The following is a 26,454-nucleotide window of genomic DNA, read 5'->3' as shown; positions in this document are numbered from 1 at the left end:
GGTAGCACTCACTACGGTGTTCGTTCGTGAACCAATCTTCCGCCCACCCAGACCTTGCGAACATTTCTATCGTCACCATTCCACACCCATTTGGCCACTCTATTCTCCCAATTCTCCCACCCGAAGATATCCACGTCTGTATCTTCACCGTCTCCGCTGCCCTTGACATCACCTAGCACGATTTCTTGCACATCCCACAACATCCCCTTCTCGAACCCGCCAAGTCGACCCTCCATTCCAACCACCTTAGCCCCACCAATTGTTCCTAACCATAGTCCCTCTGCCACCCCGAGGTTGTAGCGACTATCACCGCCATTGACGAAGCCCACATGTCGGCTCACAATGCAAGCGTTCCTGACTGCATCCAGGATACTGGCGCTGTAGCCTCCGCTGACATCGGTGCCCAGGCCGACCTCGATCCCTTCATCCAACATGACTCGCACAGGGCAGAACCCACTTCCCAGAGCGCTATTACTGGCTGGACAATGACTGACTTTAGCTTTCCGCTGCTTAATGACCTGCATCTCCTCTTTGCTTAGATGCACGGCATGAGCAAGGATAGTACGTGGTGTCAGCAGTCCATGATGATCGTAGACATCGGTATAGTTTTTCTGTTCTGGGAAGAGCTCTTTCACCAGCTCAACCTCGTTCAGATTCTCCGAGATGTGTGTCTGTACCCTGAGGTCCCCTTCCTTCGCCAAAGCAGCCAATTGAGTCAAAGTCTCAGGCAAACAGCTCGGTGCAAATCGCGGTGTGATGATGTGTGCCAGGAGCTCCCCACTAGGGTCCAATGACTTGCAGTGTTCGATGCTGGCTTTCGTATTTGCTATCGAGACCTCCGTACTTTCATCACGGTAGTAATCTGGGCAAGTCTCGGGTCGGTCCATACATACTCGTCCAATGTACGCTCTTTGGCCTTTGTCGAATGCGATGTCAGCCAGCAAATTAGTGGCGTCGACGTGGATTGTAGCGTAGTATGATGCAGTGGTCGTTCCGTGTGCCAAGGTCCGTGAAATGACCCGGTTATAGACGGCTTTGGCTCTGCTCAAGGGGTTCGGCGTCTCAGCCGAGTCTTTGTACATGGGAGACTTGACGTTGCCCAATGAGGATTCAAGGGGGAATGTGTAGGTTGTCAGCCAATCTAAGAGAGTTGACTTTCCGAAAATTCCAGCATTGGGGTATTGCGAAGCATGAATATGTGTGTCTGAGGTGTGGCAGTTAGAGACAAATGGATATGAAATTTGCTTGTGACAATCCAAATAGCGTTATGACACCATGAAAGGGAGTATTCGTTTGAGGAACTCGGATTTCTTGTGAGGCCCCTCGCGGGGCTAGAGATTGGCAAAGCTTCTCATCTTGAAAAAAACTTACCAATGAAACCTGGAAAGAAAAAGCCATTGTCATGAGCCGTGATCACGGGAACCTCAATGCCAAACTTGCTGAGTGCATCGTCGGGGCCATTGACAGTCCAGTCCACATTTTCGATGACGCCCCTTCCATCTCTGCTCGATACAAGAACAGCACCGGTTTGTATCAGCAGCTCGTCCGGCTTCGGTGTAGATATGAACCGTCCAAAGTAAATTGTCCTTGCTGCCATCCTGTAGAAAGCCCGTCAAACCCCGTTGTGACAGAAAGGAACACACCTCCCTCCAAGTCAACCCCAAATCAAGAAGGGAAAGAACTCCAGGAAGTTTATGATCTATAGCCTGAAGAAAAACATAGTACAAGTGTATTGCTTGCTGGAATCTCTTATCAGAATACGAATAAAGAAAGCTGGGTAGATCACAAGCCAATCGGAGCTGGCCATTGAATTTACTAGGCCATCGGCGGACGCCGCTTTTTTCTCCTTGGGAAAACTCCACTGAGGCAAGAACAAGAATATGCGGAGCCTTACGTATGAGTGCGGTCGATGTAACGAAACCCTCCACACTGGTACAGCGGATCGCTTAGGGACAACGTCGATCATCCAGGAGTACCGAGCAGAAAACTTATTCTCATGTCTAGGCAGAGATATTGTATACACCCTTTGGCTCACAACCACAGCAAAATCCATCATTAGTCGTCATCGTCACTATCGACAATAAATCCAGCCCTCATCTGCCGCCGCGGTACGATTGGGGACACGTTCTTGTCAAGATCGTTCTGGTCTGTTTGATCATCCTGCGGTCCCTCCAACGATACGGTTGCTCCGTTCTTGGTCCGGGGAGTTGCTCTGAGCGTTTCATCCGCCCTTTGCACCACCTTCCTCATGCCCGAGCTCTGCGAAGACAAGGGCGTGCTCTCGTCTTCCTCAGAGTCCTTGTCCGAGGCTGACATTCTTTGTGGCTGTGATGAAGCGGTTTCGTTTGGATAGTCGTCAATATAAAGCATGAGAAGATCATCATCGTCTAGATCATTTTCTTGAGTTGGTGGTGGTAATTGCTTTTGCTTTTTCTTCCCTCTGCCAGTGTCCCCCGTCGTTGACTCACTGAGACCTAGAGCTATCTGTTTGCGTATGGTGTCCTGTTGCTTTTGTCGGACTTCCTCCTCCTTCTGGAAGAAGAGGCGGTCTCTCTCATCATCGGATTCATCGTCGCTGTCTCGTATGTAAGCCTCGCTCTTGATCTTGCGTCTTCGATCTCGCAGAGCAGCCTCCCTGGCGGCTCTTCTCCGAGCAGCCAATTCTTCATCCACCTCCTCTTCGTCATCATCTCCTGTCGTACGCTTTCTCTTGCGCCGCTTAACTTTCAAATCATCAAGCACATCCTTCGACCTTTTCTTTCTTGGATTGTCAGGGAACATGAACTCCTCCTCGCCTTCCGAATCATCCAGGGATCCATCCTGGTGTGTTGCCTCGTTGTCGAGTGGGTCCTTGGCCTGCTTCCTGCTGCGACGAACTAGATCCTCTGCATCCTCATCTTGAACATCGCTCTGCCACGGCGTTTGTTCGTATTGCTCGATAGCTTCTTTGGAAGTGTTAAGAGTTGCTGCTGACAAGCTTCCTGGTATGATCCATGGCACTCCGAGAGCATCCTCTTCTCCAAGCAGTTCAAACCCAACCAAACGCATTAGCAGCTTGAGCCGAGCATTCTTGAACATTGCAGTCCGGATGTCATCCGAGGTCGGCCATACTGTAATATAATTGGGTTGGCCAACATCAATTTCTGAGGGAACTGAATGACCGTTCTTTTGGGCAGTCTCAATCGCAGCAAGTCTCCGCGATTCGGCTTCGGCTTCCCAACCATGTCGCTCATCGAATCCTTTACTGAGTATTTCCTTGACCCAACGTACGAGGTTGGCCTTCTCGTCCTTCAATAGTATGGTAACAACAATGCCAATTTGCTCCTTGGTGTCTCTCCCTGGGGCCGGACGAATTTCCAACTCTGTGGGAGCGCGACTTGCAGCAACAGTTTGTTTCTCGTGACCGAATTCTAGGTAGTACAAGGTAGAGTTGATCTTGCTAAACAAGAGCTCAACGATCAACTCAGGCCTCTGCTCAATTTTCCGGAACATCTTCTTGAAAACTTGGCGGGTAAACTCTGACCATTCTTTATACATCGGATTCTTGGTGTCCAGGCCTTCGGGGCCGTTAATCAACTTGTATAAAAGTGCCACGATGTCAACTCGATATAACAGCACCGCAAGATCTTGTTTGAAAGCAAGTCGATAGAAGAATCGATGTGCCCGCTTGAGCTGTTCGGAGGAAAGATCTCGGTAGAATTTGAGTAGCGATACATAAGTGTTCACAGAGGCCTGGGTTGAAAATTTCGCAGCGAAACGATTGAAGTCGAACTTCCGTTCTTTGGAAACCTGCACAACATCGGCGATGTCCTCGTTCTCAGAGTCTTCAGCTTCGTTCTCGGCAGGCTGTTCTCCATTGATCGCGGCCTGTTTCGCTGCCTCCTTACGTTTCCTCTTTGCCTTCCTCCGAGATCGTATTTGTAAATCCACATTCTCTTTTGAATAACGCTCCAACATGCGCAAGAAGACGTGTGACAGCTCGGTACAAGCATCCAGATAACCAAAGCCTTGGTCCTTGTAGGCCTTCAGAATATTCGTTATCCTGTCATGCGTCGTCTCCTCATAGAATATGCGATTCTGGATGTTGTCTGCAATTTCTTGATCATCCTCGAGGGAACTTTGGGTCATTTCTTGGACGGTAAGAAGGACCTGAGTGAAGCATCGCATTGACGCATTGAGGTCCTGCCACTCTTTATTGTCCACTGAAACCTGCATAAATCGATTGAGCATGATAAATGTTTCTTGGTTTAATACCGCGGCCACAAGCGAGTAACTTTCATCTTCGAAATCGGACCGAACCTTGTTCGGTTTGACTTCTTTCTTTTGCGTTTCCCTTCGTATTCGCTCGGCTTCAAGAAACCAAGCCACGGCGTAAAAGAATTGTCGATAATTGACATCAAGTAGACGTTCGGCTTCGCGTTCGATGGCCTTGCGTAGATGGGTGAAAAATGGATTGAACCCAGAATCCAGAAACTCTTCAACGAAATTCCTCAGCTTCCCAGTGGCTGAAGTGGTGAGGCGGGTGGTGTGATCGAAGTCGTGAATAGTGTGGTCAAGATCTCTTCGCTTTTGCTGAGGTTTGTTCCATTTCTTGGATTTGTCCATGTTGAAAAATGCCATGTCATCATTTTGGAGGTTGTCCTGTCCTGAGACCGCGACCATGTTCTGACCCTCTCGCTTGACCCAGAGCATAGTGCCAAAGCGTCCATGTCGAGTCGATTGATTCTTCTTGGCCTCGTTGGCCTCTAGAGCTTCGAGGGCAAGTGCGGCGCTCAAGTCTGAGATACCTTGGCCCTTTCTCTCTTCCTCAGTCATCCATAACTTCTTCGGATCAACTCCTTTGATGAGATTGAAAATGATATCCAACACAATCACATCCTGCAGATTGAAATCCTCACCCATGTTCGAGCAGATTGTAAGAAGCAGGGCAAAGACATCTTGGTCTCTAAAAGCTTCTATAGTAGCTGATCTCGAAACCTCCGAGTCCAGGCCCTGGCTTGGAAGGTTAGGCACTTGCTGTATAACAGCAATATTTCGGAAGAAGTAAAGCATGAGTTTGAGAATGCTATCCTCTCGGCTTGTTCTCGCTTCCTTTGCAGCTGCAACTGAAGGGAGACCAATTCGCACCACTTGACGCAAGATACTGCTAGTATCGCATCCCAGAACAGCGGCCTTGTAGATCACCTGTGCTTGCTGAAGATAGGGAATGTGTCGGTGGTGATTGAAAGTCATTTCCCCTCCTGTCTCCAAAGGCCATGTCAATGGCACAAGAACTTCCAGACATGCGAGGGCAACTCTTGCTTTGACCTTGTTCTCTTTCCCATCTTCGGGCCAGGAAGCGAGAATTGGAACCAGATCTCCTCCTACGAGCTTTGCCTCGGCCAAACACCTCGCGACATCGAGCCGGTTGTTCTTCTCATCGTATAATTTTAGCCACCTCTTTAGATCGCGTAGACAAGCCAGCGCATCGTCACCCAGAATATAGCGTCCATCGTCGTCGGTGGTGGTGCCACCGAGCTGAAGGCTTGTTAGGCGGACCGAATGATTAGCGGGCACTGGAAGGGACTTACTGCATTGACGAGACTGTAGACATATGCTCTGACTTCTGGATGAACGGTCTGAGCCTTCTCGAAAGGGTTATCGCCTTCCATGCTGTAGGATTTAATCTATCATTGTTGGTTGGTTCGAGTTTGCGACCTACACAAGTCCCTCCAAAGTGAACTTTCCGCAGGCCTTCCCTTTGTTGAGCGACGCGCCTTAAACTGATTGCACGCGTCGCGGCAGAACGCGCTACACGAGCCAGATGAAGAGGCTTAGTATTTGACGTCACCTTTGTCATCCCCGAACTCGCCCCGATTCTCGAGTGAGTGACCGAGGCTCTCAAAAGTCTTCAGTTTACGGTTATCGGCGGGCGACAATGCTCCTAAGCTTAAAACAGTACAAGGGCACCCTCGGTGATCAAGTGTTGTATGTACTGTACAGAAGCTCCAGGTCCCCCATTAGAACTCATCATAAAATAGTTCGCTTGCCATTCTCCTAGTTAGCCCTACCCGGCCTACTACGAATTTGTATAACCACAATTCCTCCTCCCTTTCCCATGGCATCTCTGGCACGCATCTCGCCTAGAATCATGGCGTCCTCCAACTCCAATGTTGCCTCGCAAAGGCTTGCATCTATCTCTCGTCAATTCTCTTCGACGCCGGTGGTAGGCGCAGAAATCAAGAAGCTCGGAGTAATCGGTGCCGGTCAGATGGTGAGAAGGCTCAGAGTGAAACGAGATGTGCACGGGAATTGACGAGACAAACAGGGCCTCGGTATTGCCCTTGTGGCAGCGCAAAAGGCACAGGTCCCCGTGACATTGGTGGACAGTTCACAGCAAGCGCTCGACAAAGGTCTTACGTTCGCAGACAAGCTCCTAGCGAAAGATGTGTCGAAACAGAAGATAACAGAGGAGATTGCAAAGGCCACAAAAGATCGGTTAAAGTTCACCACGAAGATGGAAGATCTGTCAGATGTTGACATGATCATCGAAGCTGTTCCGGAAATTCCTGCCCTAAAGGAGAAGATATTTGCACAGATTGCAGAGATAGCGCCCCAGCACGCAATCCTAGCTACTAACACCTCAAGCATTAGCATCACCAAGATCGCTCGTGCGACTTCCAAAGACCCAACCGACACATCTGCTTCATCCCGGGTCGTCTCCACACACTTTATGAACCCGGTCCCTGTCCAGAAAGGTGTCGAGATCATTTCTGGCCTGCAGACCTCCCCCGAAACTCTCAAGGCTGCTGTGGCCTTCTGCGAGAAGATGGGCAAGATTCCTTCTGTCTCGCAAGACGTTCCGGGCTTCCTGGCTAACCGAATCCTAATGCCTTATATCAACGAAGCCATCGTCTGCTTGGAACAAGGAATTGGAACAAAAGAGGACATCGACAGCATTATGAAGAATGGAACAAATGTCCCCATGGGACCGTTGACCTTGGCTGACTTTATTGGTCTCGATACTTGCCTCTCCATAATGGAGACTTTACATGCCGGTCTTGGCGACAGCAAGTATAGACCAGCTGTGCTCCTCCGACAGTACGTTGATGCAGGGTGGTTAGGGAAGAAGAGCGGCAAGGGGTTTTACGACTACAAATGAGGTTACTTTTCACCCGAAAGGCATGAGATATTGATGATTGTGTAGCCAGAATAACAACTGTCCGCTGAGAAGGATCGGTCCTCAGCAGATTGTACTAACACATTTTGGTATGTAGTCGTGGGCCTAAAAAGTATAATGATCACTATAGAGTAAGCTAGGTCTGTGTGGTCGCTGCTCTGAGTTATAGCGGATGATTCCAGATTCTCTCTGTTCGAAGTGGCTGATAACACCTCGTAATAGCAGTCAGGTCCTTGATGCACAGGGAACCCTCGCAACGGCGGCAATTTGAAGAAGAGGCGTTGACTAGGAAACAACGGGCTAGACCTTCACGAGTCAAACTATCATAGACCGCCGAGTTGACATTATTCTTGCAGCCGCTCGAAAGGTAGCTGGAAATTCGTTAGCCAAAATCATTCTTCTGGCTACTGTTGTAGGGTTTTTGCCCAGTGCTTGTGCTCTGATGCCACATGCAGCTAGAGCTGTTTCCCATGCTAGGGTGATAATCTTATATCCAGATAAGTCTAGAAATTATTCCCCTGGCGAAGTTCACCTGCCAACATTGCGTTGACCAACCGCCCAAGCCTAGTGAACAGGCCACCAATTTCAAGGATGGTTTGGTACATCCTTCTCCAATCATTGCAGGTAGCTGGAATCCAACATATTCCTTGGCGGTCCCTTTGCACAAGGCCGAGGTGTGGTGATGGACATAAATGGTACAGACACCATGACTTTTTTCTGCGGTATCCCCCAAACCTCACCCGCCCAGTACTCCTACGTAAATTTCCTTCTAACATCCTCGGGCCCTTCTTGTCGTTGTTTCTTCAATGAATCAGCACCACTCAATTTTGCGTTGAATTCATCCAGGCGGTCAAGCGGCAAATTGAGGAAAAGATGTTTATTCTTCCATCTGACTTCACTCTCTAAGAATTCAGGATCAGACTCACCTCCAGTCATTGGTGGTGGAGGCGGCTCAGTAATTTTGGTAATCAAGTAAGCGGTGCTGGCTTCAGCAATTCCGTATATCAAGACACCGAGAAGTGGGATTTTGACCATGACTGCGAAGGCGGCGCTGAAGCCGAAGAGGACCCCACTGCGATCGAGGAACCAGATCTTCTTCTGCGCTTTGGTGAAGTGTACTCGATGGAAGTATGGCTCAAGCAACCGCGACATCAGGCTGCGACTAGAGAAGTACGTTTGTAAGAACGAGACCATGTAGTGTTTTGGTAGCAGCAAACCGCAGCCGAAGATTACACCTGCAGGGACAGGCCCTACGGCTTTGTTGAAGGTATAGAAGCTTGCAGCGGGGAGAACCAGTGGTCCGACAACCGGGAGGAACGTGAGCAGGTACACGCCCAGCGAAATGGCGGCGCGCCGGCCGTATTTACAGGCAAAGAGCAAGACCCCGTCTAACAGAGACCGTTTCTCCTTCTTCTCTCGTTCTCCGTGTGTCGAATACATCTTAAGTGTGGGATAGTACATGGCTCGAAGTTTGCTTGGGTCATCGGATTGGTGCTTCTGTATATACGTCCGGTCGACCCATGCGAGGCTGTCCATGAATAGGTTGTCCAGGGTAGGAGTGATAGATGACATGACCATCATGAGGAAGAACGGAGCTTGGAGGACACTTTTGGAAATAAAATCGAGACCTTTGACCAGTGTGTCGTCCCAGGTTTCATGGTCGAGGTTGACAAAGATGGAGATGATAAGTAGGAGGAATTTTACCAAGTAAATTGGTATGTTGAGAATGATTCGAATAGCCAATCCTGCGCACACAGCAATGGCGGCTTGCTGGTAATGAGATGTCGTGAACAGGTCCGGGTTTTGGAGTGCGCGATGAGCACCTACGAAGGTAAGTTGAGCACCACGGAGAATGGCATTAGGATCAAAGTTTGACATGTTCGATGAGGTGTGAGGCCCTGTCCGCAGGTATGTTCCATACGATCAGAGTACTAGATGATGACTCAAGAGAAATGGTGCCTTTAATCGACATGGATCTACAAAAGATCAACCAGGTGGATATTGCGCGGACGTGGACAGAGGCTGAGTGGGCAAGATCTTCATTACGTCACTTGATGTTAAGTGACACTCCCACAAGGCTGCACGACTCGCACTAGTAATACGTATGCATGGTAGGTAGGAGTTATCAGGGCTCAGCAAGCCACTTGCACTCCACTATATTCATACATAATAGACATGCTATTCTTCCGTAAACCGCTTTTCCTAGCTCATGGAGGCGACCGTCAGGGTCCCACACACTATCTGCTGGAGCGATAGCGTTGTCACGTGACTTTAGTAAGGGGATATCAGATGTAGCAAAGTAACTTGGGTATGGGGATCCCCGGTCACAGCAACGAAGATCGCCAAACCCAAATTATTACTACTACTTTACTGAGCTGTGGCGTCTTGCTGTTCGTCGCATAAGTCATCCCAGAGCGAAGTGTACTCCTGGTGACTCCATACGGAGTGCTGGCGAGAGTTTAATGCCAAGAACTGGCTGTCTTGGCATGCACCACCAATACAACATCTGGCGAGGAAGGTGTGCGTGAACTGCACTAGTACGAGTAGTACTCCGTACTAGCCAGTAGCCACCCACAAGGGCCACAACCGAAGGCAGGAGCGGTCGCCAGCGATGCTGTGGTTGTTGTACGAGCACTTGCCTCACCAAACACCTGCCGCGCAACATCCACATTCATATCCACACCCGCATTCGTCAAGTAACTGGCGCCAACAACTCATACTCGTTCCGAACATCCATCTCACGTTTACCCGTTCAATTGGTTTATTCGAATCAATGACTGCCTTGTAGTCCTACTTGGATCTATGAAGATGCAGCATGGCCTACCCCCCATCTTCCTACGGCGATCGTCCCGCACTCCAAGGCTACCGCAGGTCCTTCACGCTACCAACACGCGCCCTATCAGTTCATGAAAAGGCGGGCCTTGAGACAGCTGACGCAGATACAAACACCCTTTTCTCACATGACTCCGCTCGCATTATCCTCTTTTCTCCGCCTACCGACTCGATCTCGGCGAAGAGCAAAGAAATATTGCCCGACGCGGACTATCCTGTCGATGCCGTGGAAACACTCCCATGGCGTTCCCGTACCGAGACACTCGCCGCCACTGGGGCTATCGTTATTGAGAAGGTTCGCGGCTCTACTTACTTCCTGAAGTCCGCCGATCAAAAGGTCATTCACACCATAATGCGCAACTCTCAATGTTGGTGTGTGGATGGTGAATCCAAGTTCGTCCTTCGCATTGGCAAATTGCGATATTATAGGATAGAATTGCCCTCGGAATCAGAAGAGGATAAGAAGAAGGTTGAAGAATTGAAGCAGGCTTTACCCAAAGTTCTTCGCTTCGAGAGGACTCCCTGTCCTTTCAAGAGGGCATTTCATGTCGATCTCCCAGAGGATGCTATTACGCCCCGACGGAAGGGTACTTGGAAGAGGAAGCAATTGCCACAACCAACCACGCCTAACACAGACCCTCCTCCAAGAAGGACCAAGACGGCACGTGCCTGGAGTCTACAGGGCGAGACGTCTGCGACTCCGATGCGATATGGAAGGCGAGGCTCGGATTATGGGTTCGATACTAGCCGGGGTTCGTCTCCGAGACCACTGTTTGGAGGAGACGGCTATCGCTCTGGCACTCCTTCAAGCCTCGCATCGAATGAGGATGCTGGGGAGTACAAGCACGGAGACGGCTCAAGCGAGGATGGTGGGCCACAGGTTGAGACGCAATCAGAGCAGGCCGACGAAGACCACCCGTCAGCTGAGTCACTAGGCGAAACAGCATCCACTTCAGAAGACTGGGCTCATCTTCAAACAACAGCTGGAACTCAGTCCGACAATGCCTCTGCTCTTGAATCTGCTTCAGATGTCGATGCAAGATCCCTCCACGAGCCCAACCTTGCGGGGAAGAGGCCAGCTGCAACAGAGCTCCCCCTCGATGGAGCTGATCCTACCAGCTTTGACTTTGAGGCTTCTCCAAATTCCCATTCAGCTCCAGATAACTCCGAGGAAACAGACCATCTTCAGAAAGAGAGTGATGAGAGTAACCATCCGGATCCTCCTATTGAAGAAAGCCTGCCGGAACAGCATAAAGAGATTCTCGATGTGGAAATTACAGAATATGTGCAGAATAAGGAGGATTCAGAGCCAGCGACTTCTCACCACGATGATTCTGTCCCCTTGCCTGTCGCGGATACACAGGCCCAAAATTCACACACCAAAGAGGCTATAAATGATCCTCCTGTTGATATTGTGGAAACAGCCCTGAGCTTCAGATCAGATCCAGTCGAACTCCAGTCGGACACGGAAGCACAAGTCGAGAATGCTGAAGCCAGCACAGATTCTTTGACACAAGATACAACCCTGAGCAGAGTGTCTAGCGTGGATTCATTCCACACCACAAACTCTTTAACAGAGCAGTCCCTGGCGGAACACGTGGACGCCTTCGACTCTGAGAAGACGCCTAACGTCGAGAGGTTTGACCCATTCTCTACAAGAACTCGAACACACAGGAGGGAACTTTCCGAAATGACAGTGACCGCTTCAACTGTGGACTCATATCTAGATCATAACACTGAGTTGCGACCACCCACCAGTGACTCAAACGAAAACCCTGCGACACCAGCTCTTGCCAGATCTACGATTTCAGACTCTTCGTGGCCTGATGTCCAAACACCATCCTCACCAGCGAAAAACGAGGGACTCAGAAAGCGACTGAAGACCCAACGGTCGTTCTCGCCACTACCACCATCCACGACTATATTCTCCCCCGGTTCGCCTACTCATGGGCATCATTTTACGGCAGAAATTCTGCAGAAAGCCTGTAACATCGCGTTGGTAAAGCCTATTGAGGCTGTGGTATTACTGGTACATATCCTGGCACGTATTGCCGGTGGCGCCACAGTCAACGACTTAATCAACGGAAACCTTTTTCGACGACCTCAACAGCATCAAAGGAGATCAAGTTTTCCAGATCAGAGGAGTCCTTCACGAGATGATACTGATGATGAGGATGACTATGGAGTGCCTCTTCGGGGCCGGACCCGTAGTATGGGATCCAATGCCAATCCAACATCGGCCAGGGACACAGATGCCGACTCCATGTTCGATCTGGATTGATAAAAGGAGAAGGTTCATTTCGAATGACATGTTCGAGGATTGTATTTGAGCAGGGCGCTTGGGATTTGTACCGATGATGGATCCATTTTGTAGTATTAGTGCATGAGTCGCGCCATTCCATGCGCTGGACTCTTAATTCGGCTTTGATACCAGCCATGATGGCAGTCTCTATACAGACAGAATATGATTTATTCATTCTGTTGATCTCAAGTTCATCCTCTAGGCTCCTTCCACTGTGGTTGCTATCTCCATATTCCCCAATATCTCGATCCCTCTCAGATGCTTTGATGAACAATTGCTCCACAGGGGTCACAGTGTATGCGTGGAGATATACGACCGCCGCCCTCATCAGCGGAGGGTTTAGACGGGCCTCCACGACTTCTGAGCCGTGAGAGACATGCTATCGTCCCTTCGCACCCGTAGGGGGCGCTTTCAGCGCTGGCATTCAAGGAGCAAGTCCACCAGTGGCCGTGGTCTTTTCTCCCTTGATGGCCAGGGAATATAGTTGATGAGGGTCCAATCGATCCCGTTCACGGCCTCACCAATTCTTGGTCAGCGTCACGACGCAGTCTTTGCAGCACCCGCTGCTCCCTTCCCCTTCTTCTTTGCCTTGGCCTTGACCTTGGCCTTCTTCTTATCACGCTTCCTCAACCCTTCCATCCCCTTCTTACACACCTCCGCATATCGGGCATAGAAGGCGTCGAGATCCGCTACGTTCACTGTCGTAGCGAGCTTGACTTTCGGTCTGCCCTTGGAGTTCCCACCTTGGGCAGCCTTGGATTTTAGGCTGGATTTGCTAACTCGGCCCCGGTGTTCTTTCGACAGGCCGTTTGTCGCTCGGATCAGTATTTGACCGTCTATGGCAGCATCTATTTCGTTTGAAGTGGCGGCGTCCACGATGCGAGGATCTGCCGCGGGTTTCTGTGTTAGGTATATCGAGCCATGGGCCGTGCTGTGTGTGTCGGCGAGGAGGGTGGTAAGGCGGGTGAAGAACTGAGCAGTTAGGTCAGGATTACTTGGACTGGCTTTCTAGGAAACAAGGCAGATGCAAATACCTCGTCATTGCTGACTCGTTGTTGCTGCGACATCTCAACCATGCGACATCCGTGGTCGACAGTATTGCTGGTACTGTACCGGGTAGGACTCGTAAGATTGGTTCTGATGGCACCGAATCTCAACCAATATTCGGTGTCTTTGGTGGGGGAATTCAAATGACGCTGGAAAGACCTTATCTCCGAAATCTGGTTATTTATCTCCGGCGCATCTTGAAACTTTTTTCGATGTCGGTTTTATCAGTACCGCGCTCGATTCTGGCCAAATACGCAGCAGTCGCAGTAGCGACGAGGTTCTGATGTCCTGGGATAACAAAAAACAACGGACTGGCATAAAGCTACCCTTCACCTTACGGCAGGAACTGGGAATCGAGGACAATCGACGACTTGGTGGACGACCAGCACATGGGGCCGTGAGAGGACGCAAGGAGCAGCGGAAGGCAGAGAGGCAGGAGAAGAGAACGCATATCAGGGGCCCAAGACCTATCTCACGTAATACAGCTGGATACGACGACGGCGACGACTTTGACCGAAGCGATGATTCGCCTCCCGCACTTGAAAAGTTCACAAAGAAGAAACCGGCCTCCGCTGCGCCAAAGCGAGATCCGCAGCCCGTGCCTAAGTCGATTCTGAAAAGGCCAAAGCAAGAAGAGATTACCCAACCCCTATCGAGGAGCATTTCACCGTCGAATTCCCGCTCTTCCTCGCCAGGACTTATTCTAGACGCCTCCTCCAAGGCTTTCAAAGATCGAGCGGCGCAGGATGACGTAGAGATCTCAAAGTTAGAAAAAAGGTTAGGGATGAAAAAGCGGAAGAGATCGGCTGTGGATGATGGTCTGGAAGATCTCCTCGATGGTTTGGATGTTGACGAGGAAGATGAGACGGGGGAAAGGAAAAGTGAGGCCCAGGACTGGTTGGAGAGGAAGAGGAGGAAAGCTTTGGAATTGGGTGACAAGGAGGTAAGCGGCAGTGATCAGGACGATGGCCTTGGTTTCGGAGAAGGTGAAGGCGAAGACAACGACCTTGATATCTTGGACCTCAGTGAAGACGAGGACCTAGGCGGCGATGATTTCGATGATTTCAGATCTGAAGATGAGACGAAATCTCAACCCACCAAGAGGGTGCGAGAAAACCCCTATGTGGCCCCCGTTACATCTGATACGTTGACAACTACGAAATATGTGCCTCCGTCGATGAGAAGAGCACAAGCCACCGGCAGCCAGTCAATAGAACGTTTAAAACGACAAATCCAGGGCCATCTCAATAAGTTATCCGAAGCAAATTTGATATCAATCCTGGGCGACATTGAGAAGCTCTACCAATCGAATCCCAGACAAGATGTCACCGCGGTTCTTGTTGACTTGCTTTTAACCCGCTTCTGCAACAAATCCTCCCTGCAGAACACCTTTGTCATCCTCCACGCCGCCTTTGCAACCGCTATCTACAAAGTCATCGGTGTCGACTTTGGTGCCTATCTTCTCTCCCACCTCCTGGACCGTTTTGAGGAGCACCACGCCTCCGACTCCACGGGTAAAGAATCTCTCAACCTGATAAGTCTTCTCTCCAACTTGTTCACCTTCCACGTTGTTTCCAGCACCATAATCTTCGACTACATTCGCATCCTCTTGTCCAAGCTCACCGAGAGCAATACCGAGCTCCTTCTTCGACTGATCCGTGACTGTGGGCCACAACTTCGACAAGATGACCCCTCTTCACTCAAATCGATCGTTCAACTGATGCAGAAGGAATCTGCCCGCATGACGACTGAAGGCGAGCATATGTCCGTACGCACGAAGTTCATGATCGAGACGATCACAGATCTGAAGAACAACAAAATGAAGGCTGCGACTAGCAGTACCGGCTTGTCCAGTGAGCACATCACGCACATGCGGAAGGCGCTAGGCTCCCTAAACAATCGCCCGTCCCTTAGAGCCACCGAACCCTTGCGCGTCAATCGAGATGATATCAAGAACAGCGATCGCAAGGGGAAATGGTGGCTCGTGGGTGCAAGCTGGAAAGGCAATCTTGATGACGACAAATCACTTGATATCCAACCTCAGGAGGACGATCCTACAGCGTCCTTCCCTATTGACCACGAAATTTCAGACCCTGACCAGATCGACTTATCTGATCTTGCCCGTGCTTACGGTATGAACACTTCCGTCCGGCGCTCCATTTTCATCACGCTTCTCTCCTCAGTCGACGCCTTCGACGCCCATACCCGCCTCCTCAAGCTCCGGCTCAAACGCTCTCAAGAACATGAAATCCCCCATGTCCTTCTGCGTTGCGCCGCTGGCGAGGATCCTTATAATCCGTACTATGCCCTCGTCGCAAAGCGCCTGTGCATGCAGTCGCGGATGAAAAAATCTTTCCAGTTCGCGCTCTGGGGCTGGTGGCGAACCCGTTTAGGTGAGAAGCTGGATGCTGAGGGAGAGAGTGATGACAACGACGGTCTAGCTGGACTTGAACGCGAGGAGAGCGGCAGCTCCGTGAAAATGACCGAAATTGCAAGTCTCTCGCGACTCTATGCGAATCTAATTCTCGAGGGATCTCAGTCTCTGGGTATCATGAAGGTCTTAGACCTTGCATATATTAAGGAACGCACAGGCATGTTTGTTGAATTGCTGCTTGTCTTGATTTTCAAGGAAGCATATGCCAATGCGAAGAAGAACTCCACAGCCGCAGCCGCTACGAATGCTGCTACTCTGGCAGAGGCGACGATACGCAGCTCCTTCGAAAGCGCAGCAGTAGAGACTCCTCAGATCGTAAAGAGACTGCAATTCTTCATTACGAGGAATGTGATAGATTCGGATCTGGTGGAGAAACGTGATCGAGAGCATGTTAAAAGGGGGTGTAAGATTGCTCTGAGGGTGCTGAAAAGGGCTACTGCTGGATCTCTGGATGAAGGTCTGGCAAGATCGGTAGCAGAACTTGAGGAGATGGATTGAGATGACAATAATAATTTGACGATTGTGCGGTCGTACGGCGACCTCAATCTATATACTTGTTCCAAGTGGCGTTGAGGTGTGCTCTTTGCGTTTCTCATTGATTTTCGCCCAGCCCAAACAGCCCTCGACGTAAATATGCAAACGACGCTCACGGGGGCCCGAGCATCTGGATCACGCACGCTGGTTTACAAGTAGTGTTAGGAGTGGTTCCCGCTGACAACGCCACTGCCCCCTCCTACAGCATTCAACGCCTTCTTTGGCAGTTGCTCTTAGGAGTGCTTGAGGTCCTCGAATATCGTCTTTTGGACCGCGACAATCACACGACGCTTGCCACTGGTGTGCGTTTTCGCACACATCCTTGAAAGAGGGGATTCTTGCTGCTTCCGAAGTCATGAACTCTCGAGTGCAGACGCAGAATGCAAACCCAGCTCTAGTGAAGTATTCGAGGCTCGAAGAAAGTGGTTCCTTTTGTTGCGCTCACGTATCGCTCCTGGCAGCAAGCATGGAAAAGTGATTGCCTCGGACGATGGACTCCCTCCCGCTCATGTTTAGACGGAGATCGAGATCCATACGTCACAGAACGGTCATCGAACAGCAGGAGAGTTCCCAACAGCCTACCAGCGGCGCCTCTCCTCTGCGGCTCTGTCAAATCAAATGGCAATTCCACAATCAATGACGATGTTCTGGCCAGTGATGGACTTGCTCAGAACCAGGGCCTTGATCTGCTCTGCAACGTCCTCTGGTGTGGCGGTCGATTTTAGGGCTGACTTATCTGTCGTCGCCTTGACTTTGGATTCTGGGAATTGACTGCCCCTAGACAAGGAGAAAAAGTTTTGTTAGTCGGGCGTGAATTTAATGCTTGATGACATACAACGAATATAAGCAGGCATTTTGGGAGGACTCGACGACTCACCATTCGGTCAACATCAAACCAGGGCTCACGCTGTTACACCTGATACTCTTCCCACAGATCACGGCCAAGCCCTTGGTGAGATGAATCTCCGCCGCTTTGGTGACCGCGTAGGGAAGGGAGCTACCGCTCGGCCGCACACCGGCGAGACTCGCGACGGTGACGAAAGCACCGCCACCCTCTGACTTCTCCAAGTGAGGCTTCGCGGCATACAGCAGCCACAGGTGGCTCTTGACATTGACGCTGAAGCACTTGTCCCAGTCATCCTCGTTGACTTGCTGCTCGAGGTCGAAGAAGTTAGTCAGCCGCGTCCAGCCGGCATTGCTGACCACTACGTCCAGCCTGCCGAACTTGTCCACCGCCTCCGACACTAGGCGCTGGATCTCGGAGCGATTCTGCACATCTGCCTTGATGGCGTGGAACCGCGGTCCCGATGTCGCGTATGTCGCTGGGATCTCCGAGGCTTCTTTGATCACTTGCTCGGCCTTCTCTAGCCGCGAGTTGTAGTTCACCACGACCCGGAAATGTGATGCTAATGCCTTCACGGCGGCGGCCCCGAGTCCCGCGCTGGACGCTGTGACGAGCGCGACTTTAGCGGACATTTTTGAAGGTTCCTTTTCTTGTCTTCTTTATTGGGAGTTTGGACGGTGTCGCTATCTAGACCATCGACAAGAAGCTGCGGACGGAAATCTTCTCCACTATGAATGATACGCCACGAGGCAGCAAAGGAAAAAAAGTATGAGCGTAGCGTACGTCAATGTATTTGTATCATTCTCGTCTAGGCGGGGTATTTGCCGACGATGAGGAATCTGCATCCCGCTGTGGAGTCCGGCAATCGCGAAGTGCTTTGATTAGCGGAATAGTTCCGTTTGACGGGGATACGGGACGAACTCAGAGTTCTAAAGAAGCAAGGGAGAGTGGAAAACTGAACCTGGTACATGACATTATGTAGTGACACGAGATGAGGTGCCCCTGGATTCCGCTGGGAGCTGGGGTGTCAAGGGATTCGATATGCGTCCAACGCCTTGCTGTGTTTCGTCCAGCCTCACCATCTTAAGGCTGTGATGCCTTGACTCTTTTGGACCAAGCGCTCAGAGAAGCCGACAAAGGTGCTTGTTGACTTATAGCATCCACATCCGTCCACCATTTCTTAGCATTTGCCAGCCTCCATATACATCTCGTTTCTGCAGAGAGCCAACACCAGCACTTTCGAAGACGTCTGCCCACGACTTTCCCGAATAGGGCGGGGCGTCCACCTGACAAACCTTGCCGGGTTCAGGCATGATGCCGTTGACCCAGTACGCAGACACCGTTTCAAGCGTGCACTTCGATGGCAGATTTATCGACGCATGGCCGTACCCATTCACCTCCAGGACCACACTTCCCTCATACCCTTGACTGACATTCTGCGCCGAGCGCAGCGGGGTATGGCCGTCATATGTGTTTCCAATAATCAACAGGGGCTTCTTCGTCCGCACGATGAAATCTCCGTTGTAGTTCTCCTTCGGCTTGATCTTCCACTGTGCACAGACCGCGTAACGGCTAACAGGTACATCGCCCATTATGCGGCTGATGTTGTACAACTTGTCCACAGCACGCTGGAATTCTTTGAATGTCGAGACTCGCGCTAAGTTGTCACCACAGTGAATGCCCGCTATCGCGGTTATAGTCTTCATCCCTGATTCGAGTTCAGTCTCATCGCCACCCGCCACAAGATATGTCGCAAGTGCGGTCAATGCGCTCTCGGGCCCATGTAGGAGGATGTCGAGAGTCGTGGCCAAGTTGGGCCATAATTCTGTTGTGTAAAGCGCTTCTGTGATCATGCCTTTGAGAGCCATGTAGTCCAGAAGGACGCTGCCCACAGGGAGAGGATGGTGTTTAACAGTGTCAAGCAAATCCCACACGTCGGATTCCAATTCTTGAGCCGTTTTGTTGCGAGCTGCCAGTGGACACAGTTCAGGTCCAGCCTCGATACATGTCGAGAAGATACCAGCAAACACTTTGTCCGAGTCTGTCCATTCCTCGAAGTCGCTAATTGGAAGCAAATCTCCGTTAGATATTGAGAGATTCAAGGCTCGTCTGGGAAGCTGACTTACGCGATTGCATGGTAGTATTCGTGAGGGTTCTGCACTCCGTCGAGAATCACCTTGTCTACTCTCTCCGGGAACATGGCTGTGACGGTGGCTCCGAGAGTAGTACCATAAGAGAACCCTATGAATATGTAGGTGAGCTGCTGTTCATCCTGGTACTAAATGGAACGAAAGAGACAGGAACAAACCCCAATATCTCAGCATTCCGTCTTCTTCGAGTGCGTCAACAATGCTGATCAAGTCTCTGGCCACGAAAGCAGTACTAATGAGTGCTCCAGTCTCGTTTGCGTTCTCGAGGCACAAGCTGGCATCGATCGACCCGCGCGACCATAGTCTTCCCAGCGTCACGTCTGATGAATTGCTGAATACTTTTTCGGTGAGCATGGTGTACGAGTCGGCCAGGTTGGTGGTGCAATTGAATGGAATGGTGTTGCCCGTCCCACGAGGATCAAGCCCAATCAGGTCGGATTGCCCTCCAGTCAGACTGGAGATATAGCAGTTAGAATTGACTATGAGAAGGAACGTCCCTGGGGAGCTATTCACTCACTTACGGTAATAAAGTTGGGGCAAGGAGGGAGATATCCCGTAGATTAGGCACACCTGGACCTCCGAGGTTGAACAGGATACTCCCAAGTTTGGGTCCAGACGCCGCAGGTATTTTAATCAGGTCAAGAGAAAGCTTTTGTTCATTAGCTGGGTCCGTGTAGTCGAGCGGGACAGCCAGATTTCCACATTGGAACGGTAGTATCGTGGTGTTGAACTTGGTCGGGTCGCATGGGGCCCATTGAATCGCACAAGTGCCTAGTGCCGCAGAGGAGAGTGTGAGGAAGATGGTGCGAGAACATTTCATGATAGCTCACTGTATTGTGGTGAACGTGGAAACTTGTCTGTCCAGAAGCCTGGAATAAGTGGTGGCACGGGTCGACATCTCGTACACGTTTATATAGAAAAGCTGTTAGCTGTTGCCTGTTGACCTACTCATCGTCATCTTTACAATGATAGTATTCATCGTCATCAAACCTTGAAAATCGTGGAAATGTTTCCTTTTGGCGGCATATAAAGCCTTATCGAGCTAGAACCTGCCGGCTTAGCATTGCATTGGCAATGCAGCATAGCCTCATTCATATGATGCTACAAGATTGTGAAGCAAGCTTGGTAGGTCATAGAAGCGGCCCACATCCTACAAACATATTTACGCGTTGCAGCCTTGCATACGATAAAGAGTACGAATACGAGTACGGCTACTATATAGCGATCTGGGCGGGAGACATGGCAACGGTCTGCCAACGCGCGGGGATATAGCAGGCACGTCAGCTAGTGGGAGATGAAAATAGAGGCGGACACTCCTCAGATGGTATTGAGTCTACGGATTACTCTGGCGGGAATGCGCGGACAATCGCCCGACAACGTGTTTGGTTGAAGAGCTTGGGAAGAAGTGTACTCCGTACTCGTACTCGGCCAGCGATATCAGCAAGTCCAAGTAGTAACGCAGCCTTGCTGGGCGCAGCTTGGCATACTAACCCGAAACAATAGCTATGGGCCGCTGAAGTCTCGTGCAACAAGCCAGGACGCCTGATCGTCTCCACACCCGCAAGCGATTGAGACGGCCTGTTTCCCGACGGCCAATATTCTCTGGGCGATTAGCCATCGTAGGTAGCCCCCTTGGAGATGTTGGCATATTCTCCTCGATGCACAGACCTGGTAGCACAACGGTAGTAATTGATGAGTTGGCTGCTTGAAAGCGTTGGCGACGTTCGCGGGAACGCACACAAACTGACGGAAGGATGCCCGGTGTTCCATCTGGAAAGGGCTGCAATGCTTGTAGGAGCCAGAAAAAAAGGGCAAGACTCATTAGACCCTCCCTCGATCCGTTGTCTTACTTGGTGGTAGTGTGATCAGCTCAAGCCCGCATGTTCGAGATGCGCCCGCTTGTGTCTCCCCTGCATCGGCTCCGGTAAACAGCGGTTCAAGTTTAAGGAAGTTGTCATCGCAAAGCCTCAGACCGAGGTGGAGTTGAAACGTTTCCGATCCAGAGATACAATGGCCACCGGGACGCTCACGAGGCCTCCTACCAATGAGGCATCCTTAATGCTCATCAACTTTCTTCAAAAACTTCAAGTGAGAGATACTCGCTATGACATGGTTTTCGCATATGGTGCCCTTCTCTTTGAAATTCCAAAGCGTCTCGGTACCAATGCCGCCTTGGATGCTTCTGTGATGGCAATGACTTCGGCGATTGCAGGCATAGAAGGCAATCGCAAGTCTCCAGAAATCCTAACCCGATACGGGAATGCCTTGCGGTCACTCAAGACATGCCTGGATGACCCAGTTGCAGTTCAATCATCCAGTACGTTGTGTGCCATATATATCATTTGGATTTGTCAGGTTTGGATATTCCCACTCCCTCCGATGAACCCTCGTTAAGTCTAGCCTAGGCCTGGATCTGCCCTGACGAGAACATGTCACTCTCTGGCCACTCATCGGGAATAGTGAAGTTGCTTGCTACTGTACCATACAAAGATTCAGCGGATCCTTTCGATCGTGGCATACTGCTGACTATAGCAGGACCTGTGGTGAGTAGGTTTCCGGCCAGGATTCACGAGCACACTCAGCTGACAATCCATTCGAAGGTCTTCGAGAGTCTCGTAGATCCTACAATAAAACTGAATCCATGGCTCAAGAAGGTTGTGTTAGAGAACGAGAGACCGTTGGTGGAAGACGGCAGCGAAGATACCGTCAGCTTGACGGAAAACTATCAACAACGATCTCAGGTGGGTCGGGTTATGTCATCAGTCATCCGTATTCCCGAATTTCTGCAATACAACCCAGAGCTTCTCAATGAAATCATCTCCATCCATCGAGATGTGCAGAAAACATGCATCAAGCTGCATGCAAAATTGATCGAGGTAAAACTCGACTTTCGAAATCAGGTATTCCTCGAGATGCCGAAGCAACCTCGGATTCCAATTTCCCCAAATCGGCTGTATGCATTTTATCAAAAGCTGTACGGGATCTTTCTCAATATTGAAGTGATGTTTAACGGCATCCTGCAAGCGTACAATCCTAGAGATGCAACGCTAGCAGCTCGTTCTTCCCAAATCTGCCAAGAGATCATCGACCTTTCACTAGCGGCGTTAGATCTCAGGCCTCTTGGAGCTGGCTGGATACCAATCTGCTTCATATCTGCCTGGGCCGCAACTTCCAACGAACAGTCAAAAGCCCTCCTCGAAGAGGCTTGGTACAAGTGCTGGGCCACTTATTCTATGTTGGATTTACCATCCTGTGGGAAACAGTCTGAGAAGCTCTACCAGCGCCTTCGTCAGGCAGTCGCCAATGCGAACATGATAAGACCTGAATCTACCTTTTGGTGAATGGGGTTGGAGTTGCAGGCCGTGGAGATGCTTATTATCCCGCGTGCCAGCTGCCGCTTTGGCAGGTGAGAAATGCATTTGCCATCCGTCTTGAGCGGCCAAACTGACCGACAACGGCTCTCTGGGGCACGAATTGAACTCTGAATAAATTCTAGGCAGTAGAAGCTCTTCGCATCATGCCGGCTGTGAGGTGCCGAGGCTGCTGGACAGCCCTTGAGAAATTTTGGCGTCTACAGAAGGGTTTGGATCGGGAAGAGCCGCAAAAACAGGGTTCTGCTCAGTCCAGAAAAGGGAAAGAAAAGGGAAAATAAACTGGAACAACGGCTTCAGTATTCCCAGGGGCTCCAAAGAAACCAGGAATTGTGAAGGGATTACAATCCAGTCGTATTTGTCATCATATTGACTTGTCAATCGTGCCGGTCGAAACTACACATATCAGCTCCATGAGTCATGACATGCCACGACATTATCCAATATCGGTAATAACTAGAGCGATTTAGGCTTATAACTTATCCAAAGGATAAAATTTAGGATCTATAGTGTCACGGGTTGAACTCGCATGGAGTCTTGGTTAGAACCGGCGACGTCCTACAAGACTACATCACGTGTCCTTACTCTATCGATAGTTACTCTAGTAGCTACCGTACGATCCACTAAAGGGGAGTATATCTCTTTATTCTACGGTAGCTAGACTCCCTTTTCTCTCTCTCTCTCTTTAGCTTTAAGATCCTTATTATATAGGTACTATAGTAGTTAAATTTCCTCCTATAATCTTATGGAAACCCTTATATATAGTAGAAGTAGCTAAAGAAGAGAAGAATATATCGTTATTTACTATCTTAGTATCACGAGTTAAACCCGTATAAAGCTCTAGAGTACGCCCTAGAGCGATTACTTATAGTATACCTTTAGGCTATATAACTATATAGTCGAAGCTACGTAATTCCTCTCTATCGATTATCTCCTAGAAAACTATACTAACCTACTATAGGAGAGGCTAGGAAGTATTTCCTTTATTCGTATAGTAGATAGATTTTTCTCTTTTCTTTTCTCTCCTTAGCTTTAGAATCCTCGATATACGGTAGTTAGACGAATTACTCTAAATTCCTAGCTAAACCCTTATAGAGATAATCGATAGAGAGGAATTACGTAGCTTCGGCTATATAGTTATATAGCCTAAAGGTATACTACGAGTAATCGCTCTAGGGCGTACTCTAGAGCTTTATACGGATTTAACCCGTAATAATACTCTAATAAAGTCTTCTATAAATATATAAGTAACCTTTAAAGTTGAAGTACTTATAAATGTAAGTTAAGTCTCTAGTATAGCTATAAATTAGGTTAAGTAATTTCTAATTCTCTAGAATAGTATAGAAAAAGAATATTTTAATTTTAACGCGTACTTTTATATTTAGACTATTTAATATTTTAAGATTAGAAAAGAAAATTCTTTAATATTATATATTTATTGTAAAAGTACTAAGCTATTCTTATAATTATCTTTAAACAAGACTTTAATAGCTATAAAACTAACTAAGCTTGTAGGGGTGAAATTTACGCGTTTTGTATGGTAAAAGCCGGGTCATTAACGGGTTAGGTCGTTTAATGGGTGCCTGACTTAGCCTAAAATCGACCTACCTTTTGAGACCTATTTGTCTTGTGTCGATACAACTTCACGAGTTTGTTCCTGAATTCTGTTCGCTCTTCTTGAACCACGCCTTTAACATACCAATATCCGTCTTGACACACTGCCTCTGCTGTGAACTCTTACCACAATCCACCTGGGTTGGTGCCCTTGGCGCCCTTGCTGCTTGAGTAGTCAAGGGACACCCCCAAAGCTGTAATCGAGGTACTCGGGGAATCTCCCCGCCACACCAGAGCAGGCATGCGGGTTACACAGTGTTCTCGCGCCAACATGAACATCGCCTTTGTAGGCTGCGGATTTGTTGCCGCTTACTACGGCGACACGCTGCCAAACCATCCCGAGTTGCGGCCTCTGGCCGCATTCGATATCTCTCCCTCCCGCGCGTCGGCCTTTTCAAAGCGATATAATATCCCCATCGCTGCCTCTTACCAGGCCATTCTCGACAACCCTGACATAGACCTCGTTGTCAACCTCACACCACCTGCTTCCCACGTCGAAGTCTCCCGTGCCGCCCTACTCGCTGGTAAACATGTCTATTCCGAAAAGCCGCTCTCGCTGGAGCCTGCCGGCGCGAAGGAGTTGATCGCCCTCGCCGCGAAGCAAAATCGCCTGCTCGCGGTCGCGCCGTGCAACTTCCTCGGTGGGTCGATGCAGACTCTCGCCCACCTTGTCCGCGAAAACGTCGTCGGCACCCCGCGAGTTGTCTACGCCGAGATCGACGACGGCCCAATACACCAGCTGCCATACAGCACCTGGATAAGCAGCGCCGGCGTGCCTTGGCCGGCGGAGACTGAGTTTCGCGTCGGCTGCGTCTGGGAACATGCTGCATATGAGGTGGGATTTCTGACCAGCGTCTTCGGCCCGGCGGCGAGCGTCACGTCCTTCTCCCACACTCTTGTCACCGAAAAGATGAAGAAAATCGCGCCGCAAGACCTTGGCCCCGACTTCTGCGTCGCCCTCATCCCATTCCGCAGCGGCGTCGTCGCCCGACTGACTATCGGCACAGTCGCCCGGCGCAACCGCTCAATGACCATCACCGGCGACAAAGGCATCCTCCACGTACCGGAAATATGGGACTACGAAGCGCCGATCCAATTCACACTCTCAAGAGGCTCGACGACCAACCCAGCCTCGCCGCTGCTGCTCGTCACGCCGCAGACCACCCCCGAGCGCGCAGCAGATAGCCCCGGCATGCCGACGCCGATGCCGGAGCGAGGGATTCAAGTCGACACGCCGGCGGATGCGCCGCGGCAGTATCCAAAGGCATACCGCATGGACATGTGCCTCGGTCTCGCCGAGCTCGCTACCGCCATCCGCGAGAAGCGCCGCCCGCGCATGGCGGCGGACCATGCGTTCCACGTATATGAAATTCTCCAAGCGCTGCATGACTCCGTCGCCGCGCCCGGGCATCGCGAGATTACGTCGGACTTTTCGCCGATCGACCCAATGCCCCCGCTGCAAACGGCTGCGTCGGACTGTACAATCTCGTGGTAGGCATCCTGAGAAAAAAACTAAATGCCGCTGGCTCGCTCTCGCGCCCGCCGAGAAAATCGACCAGGCGCTCCGCTGGGCCGCTCGGAAATCTGGCGACGGAGCGTCATAGGGACGACTCGCAGGAACACGATTGAATGAATGAGTTTCTGGGGAGCTTGTTGTGACAAACCAGCTCACTTGAAGGGTCGCCAAGGACAAGCCACCCGTCCTCAAATAAGGAGGTTAGCCGATGGAGAACGATAATATGTCACGTGACTAGAACGATAGACTATGGAGGACTGGAGGCCAAGACAACAGTCGAAGACAGTCCAAGGACTTATAAGGACTATAGACTATAAGGACAGTCTAAGATAGTCCACAGTCTACGCCAACATTATATATATACGCTCGTTACTTTAGATAGAACCATTCATAGTTGACTTCGTTAACAATCTTATTGTGAGGGTTTCAATAAGAGCTTATTCAACTACTATATATCCGTGTACCGAGGATCTTAAGACTAAAGAGAGAAAGTAGAAGAGAGAGACTAGCTACCGTACCTTAAAGTGATATACTCCCCTTTAGTGGATTGTACGGTAGCTAGAGTAACTATCGATAGACGGGAGTTAGGTGATACAGTCTTATAGGGAGTCGTAGGTTCTAACTAAGACCTTATCAGGAACGAGATGAGCG

The 26,454-nt window shown here is 50.1% G+C and overlaps 11 protein-coding genes across 11 annotated transcripts; 5 read left to right on the top strand and 6 right to left on the bottom strand.

Annotated features, from left to right (window-relative positions):
• Positions 1-11: 11 nt before the first annotated feature.
• Positions 12-1,597, bottom strand: A1O9_11412 (guanine deaminase; the record flags this gene model as incomplete). The annotated part of the gene is made up of 2 exons (XM_013399705.1): positions 12-1,204; positions 1,372-1,597. 2 exons carry the CDS (start codon positions 1,595-1,597, stop codon positions 12-14), a joined length of 1,419 nt encoding a protein of 472 aa, XP_013255159.1.
• A 458-nt stretch (positions 1,598-2,055) lies between these two features.
• On the bottom strand, positions 2,056-5,651 carry A1O9_11411 (replication fork protection complex subunit Tof1/Swi1; the record flags this gene model as incomplete). The annotated part of the gene is made up of 2 exons (XM_013399704.1): positions 2,056-5,517; positions 5,571-5,651. 2 exons carry the CDS (start codon positions 5,649-5,651, stop codon positions 2,056-2,058), a joined length of 3,543 nt encoding a protein of 1,180 aa, XP_013255158.1.
• Positions 5,652-6,130: 479 nt separating this feature from the next.
• A1O9_11410 (3-hydroxybutyryl-CoA dehydrogenase) lies at positions 6,131-7,141 on the top strand (the record flags this gene model as incomplete). Its single annotated transcript, XM_013399703.1, has 2 exons — positions 6,131-6,253; positions 6,308-7,141. 2 exons carry the CDS (start codon positions 6,131-6,133, stop codon positions 7,139-7,141), a joined length of 957 nt encoding a protein of 318 aa, XP_013255157.1.
• Positions 7,142-7,912: 771 nt separating this feature from the next.
• A1O9_11409 (uncharacterized protein) lies at positions 7,913-9,037 on the bottom strand (the record flags this gene model as incomplete). Its single annotated transcript, XM_013399702.1, has 1 exon — positions 7,913-9,037. One exon carries the CDS (start codon positions 9,035-9,037, stop codon positions 7,913-7,915), a length of 1,125 nt encoding a protein of 374 aa, XP_013255156.1.
• A 937-nt stretch (positions 9,038-9,974) lies between these two features.
• Positions 9,975-12,272, top strand: A1O9_11408 (uncharacterized protein; the record flags this gene model as incomplete). The annotated part of the gene is made up of 1 exon (XM_013399701.1): positions 9,975-12,272. The coding sequence occupies one exon, from the start codon at positions 9,975-9,977 to the stop codon at positions 12,270-12,272; it is 2,298 nt and encodes a 765-aa protein (XP_013255155.1).
• A 558-nt stretch (positions 12,273-12,830) lies between these two features.
• A1O9_11407 (uncharacterized protein) lies at positions 12,831-13,360 on the bottom strand (the record flags this gene model as incomplete). Its single annotated transcript, XM_013399700.1, has 2 exons — positions 12,831-13,265; positions 13,328-13,360. 2 exons carry the CDS (start codon positions 13,358-13,360, stop codon positions 12,831-12,833), a joined length of 468 nt encoding a protein of 155 aa, XP_013255154.1.
• Positions 13,361-13,623: 263 nt separating this feature from the next.
• On the top strand, positions 13,624-16,272 carry A1O9_11406 (uncharacterized protein; the record flags this gene model as incomplete). The annotated part of the gene is made up of 1 exon (XM_013399699.1): positions 13,624-16,272. The coding sequence occupies one exon, from the start codon at positions 13,624-13,626 to the stop codon at positions 16,270-16,272; it is 2,649 nt and encodes an 882-aa protein (XP_013255153.1).
• A 650-nt stretch (positions 16,273-16,922) lies between these two features.
• A1O9_11405 (alcohol dehydrogenase) lies at positions 16,923-17,784 on the bottom strand (the record flags this gene model as incomplete). Its single annotated transcript, XM_013399698.1, has 2 exons — positions 16,923-17,085; positions 17,186-17,784. 2 exons carry the CDS (start codon positions 17,782-17,784, stop codon positions 16,923-16,925), a joined length of 762 nt encoding a protein of 253 aa, XP_013255152.1.
• Positions 17,785-18,303: 519 nt separating this feature from the next.
• On the bottom strand, positions 18,304-20,122 carry A1O9_11404 (uncharacterized protein; the record flags this gene model as incomplete). Its single annotated transcript, XM_013399697.1, has 4 exons — positions 18,304-19,213; positions 19,279-19,393; positions 19,461-19,756; positions 19,824-20,122. 4 exons carry the CDS (start codon positions 20,120-20,122, stop codon positions 18,304-18,306), a joined length of 1,620 nt encoding a protein of 539 aa, XP_013255151.1.
• A 1,238-nt stretch (positions 20,123-21,360) lies between these two features.
• On the top strand, positions 21,361-22,643 carry A1O9_11403 (uncharacterized protein; the record flags this gene model as incomplete). Its single annotated transcript, XM_013399696.1, has 3 exons — positions 21,361-21,657; positions 21,708-21,845; positions 21,903-22,643. The coding sequence occupies 3 exons, from the start codon at positions 21,361-21,363 to the stop codon at positions 22,641-22,643; spliced, it is 1,176 nt and encodes a 391-aa protein (XP_013255150.1).
• Positions 22,644-24,558: 1,915 nt separating this feature from the next.
• On the top strand, positions 24,559-25,782 carry A1O9_11402 (uncharacterized protein; the record flags this gene model as incomplete). Its single annotated transcript, XM_013399695.1, has 1 exon — positions 24,559-25,782. One exon carries the CDS (start codon positions 24,559-24,561, stop codon positions 25,780-25,782), a length of 1,224 nt encoding a protein of 407 aa, XP_013255149.1.
• Between the last annotated feature and the right edge of the window lie 672 nt (positions 25,783-26,454).

This window comes from Exophiala aquamarina (genome assembly GCF_000709125.1).
Source record: "Exophiala aquamarina CBS 119918 chromosome Unknown aczIA-supercont1.17, whole genome shotgun sequence".
Lineage (NCBI taxonomy): Eukaryota > Fungi > Ascomycota > Eurotiomycetes > Chaetothyriales > Herpotrichiellaceae > Exophiala > Exophiala aquamarina.
This window is presented reverse-complemented; position numbering and strand designations above follow the sequence as displayed.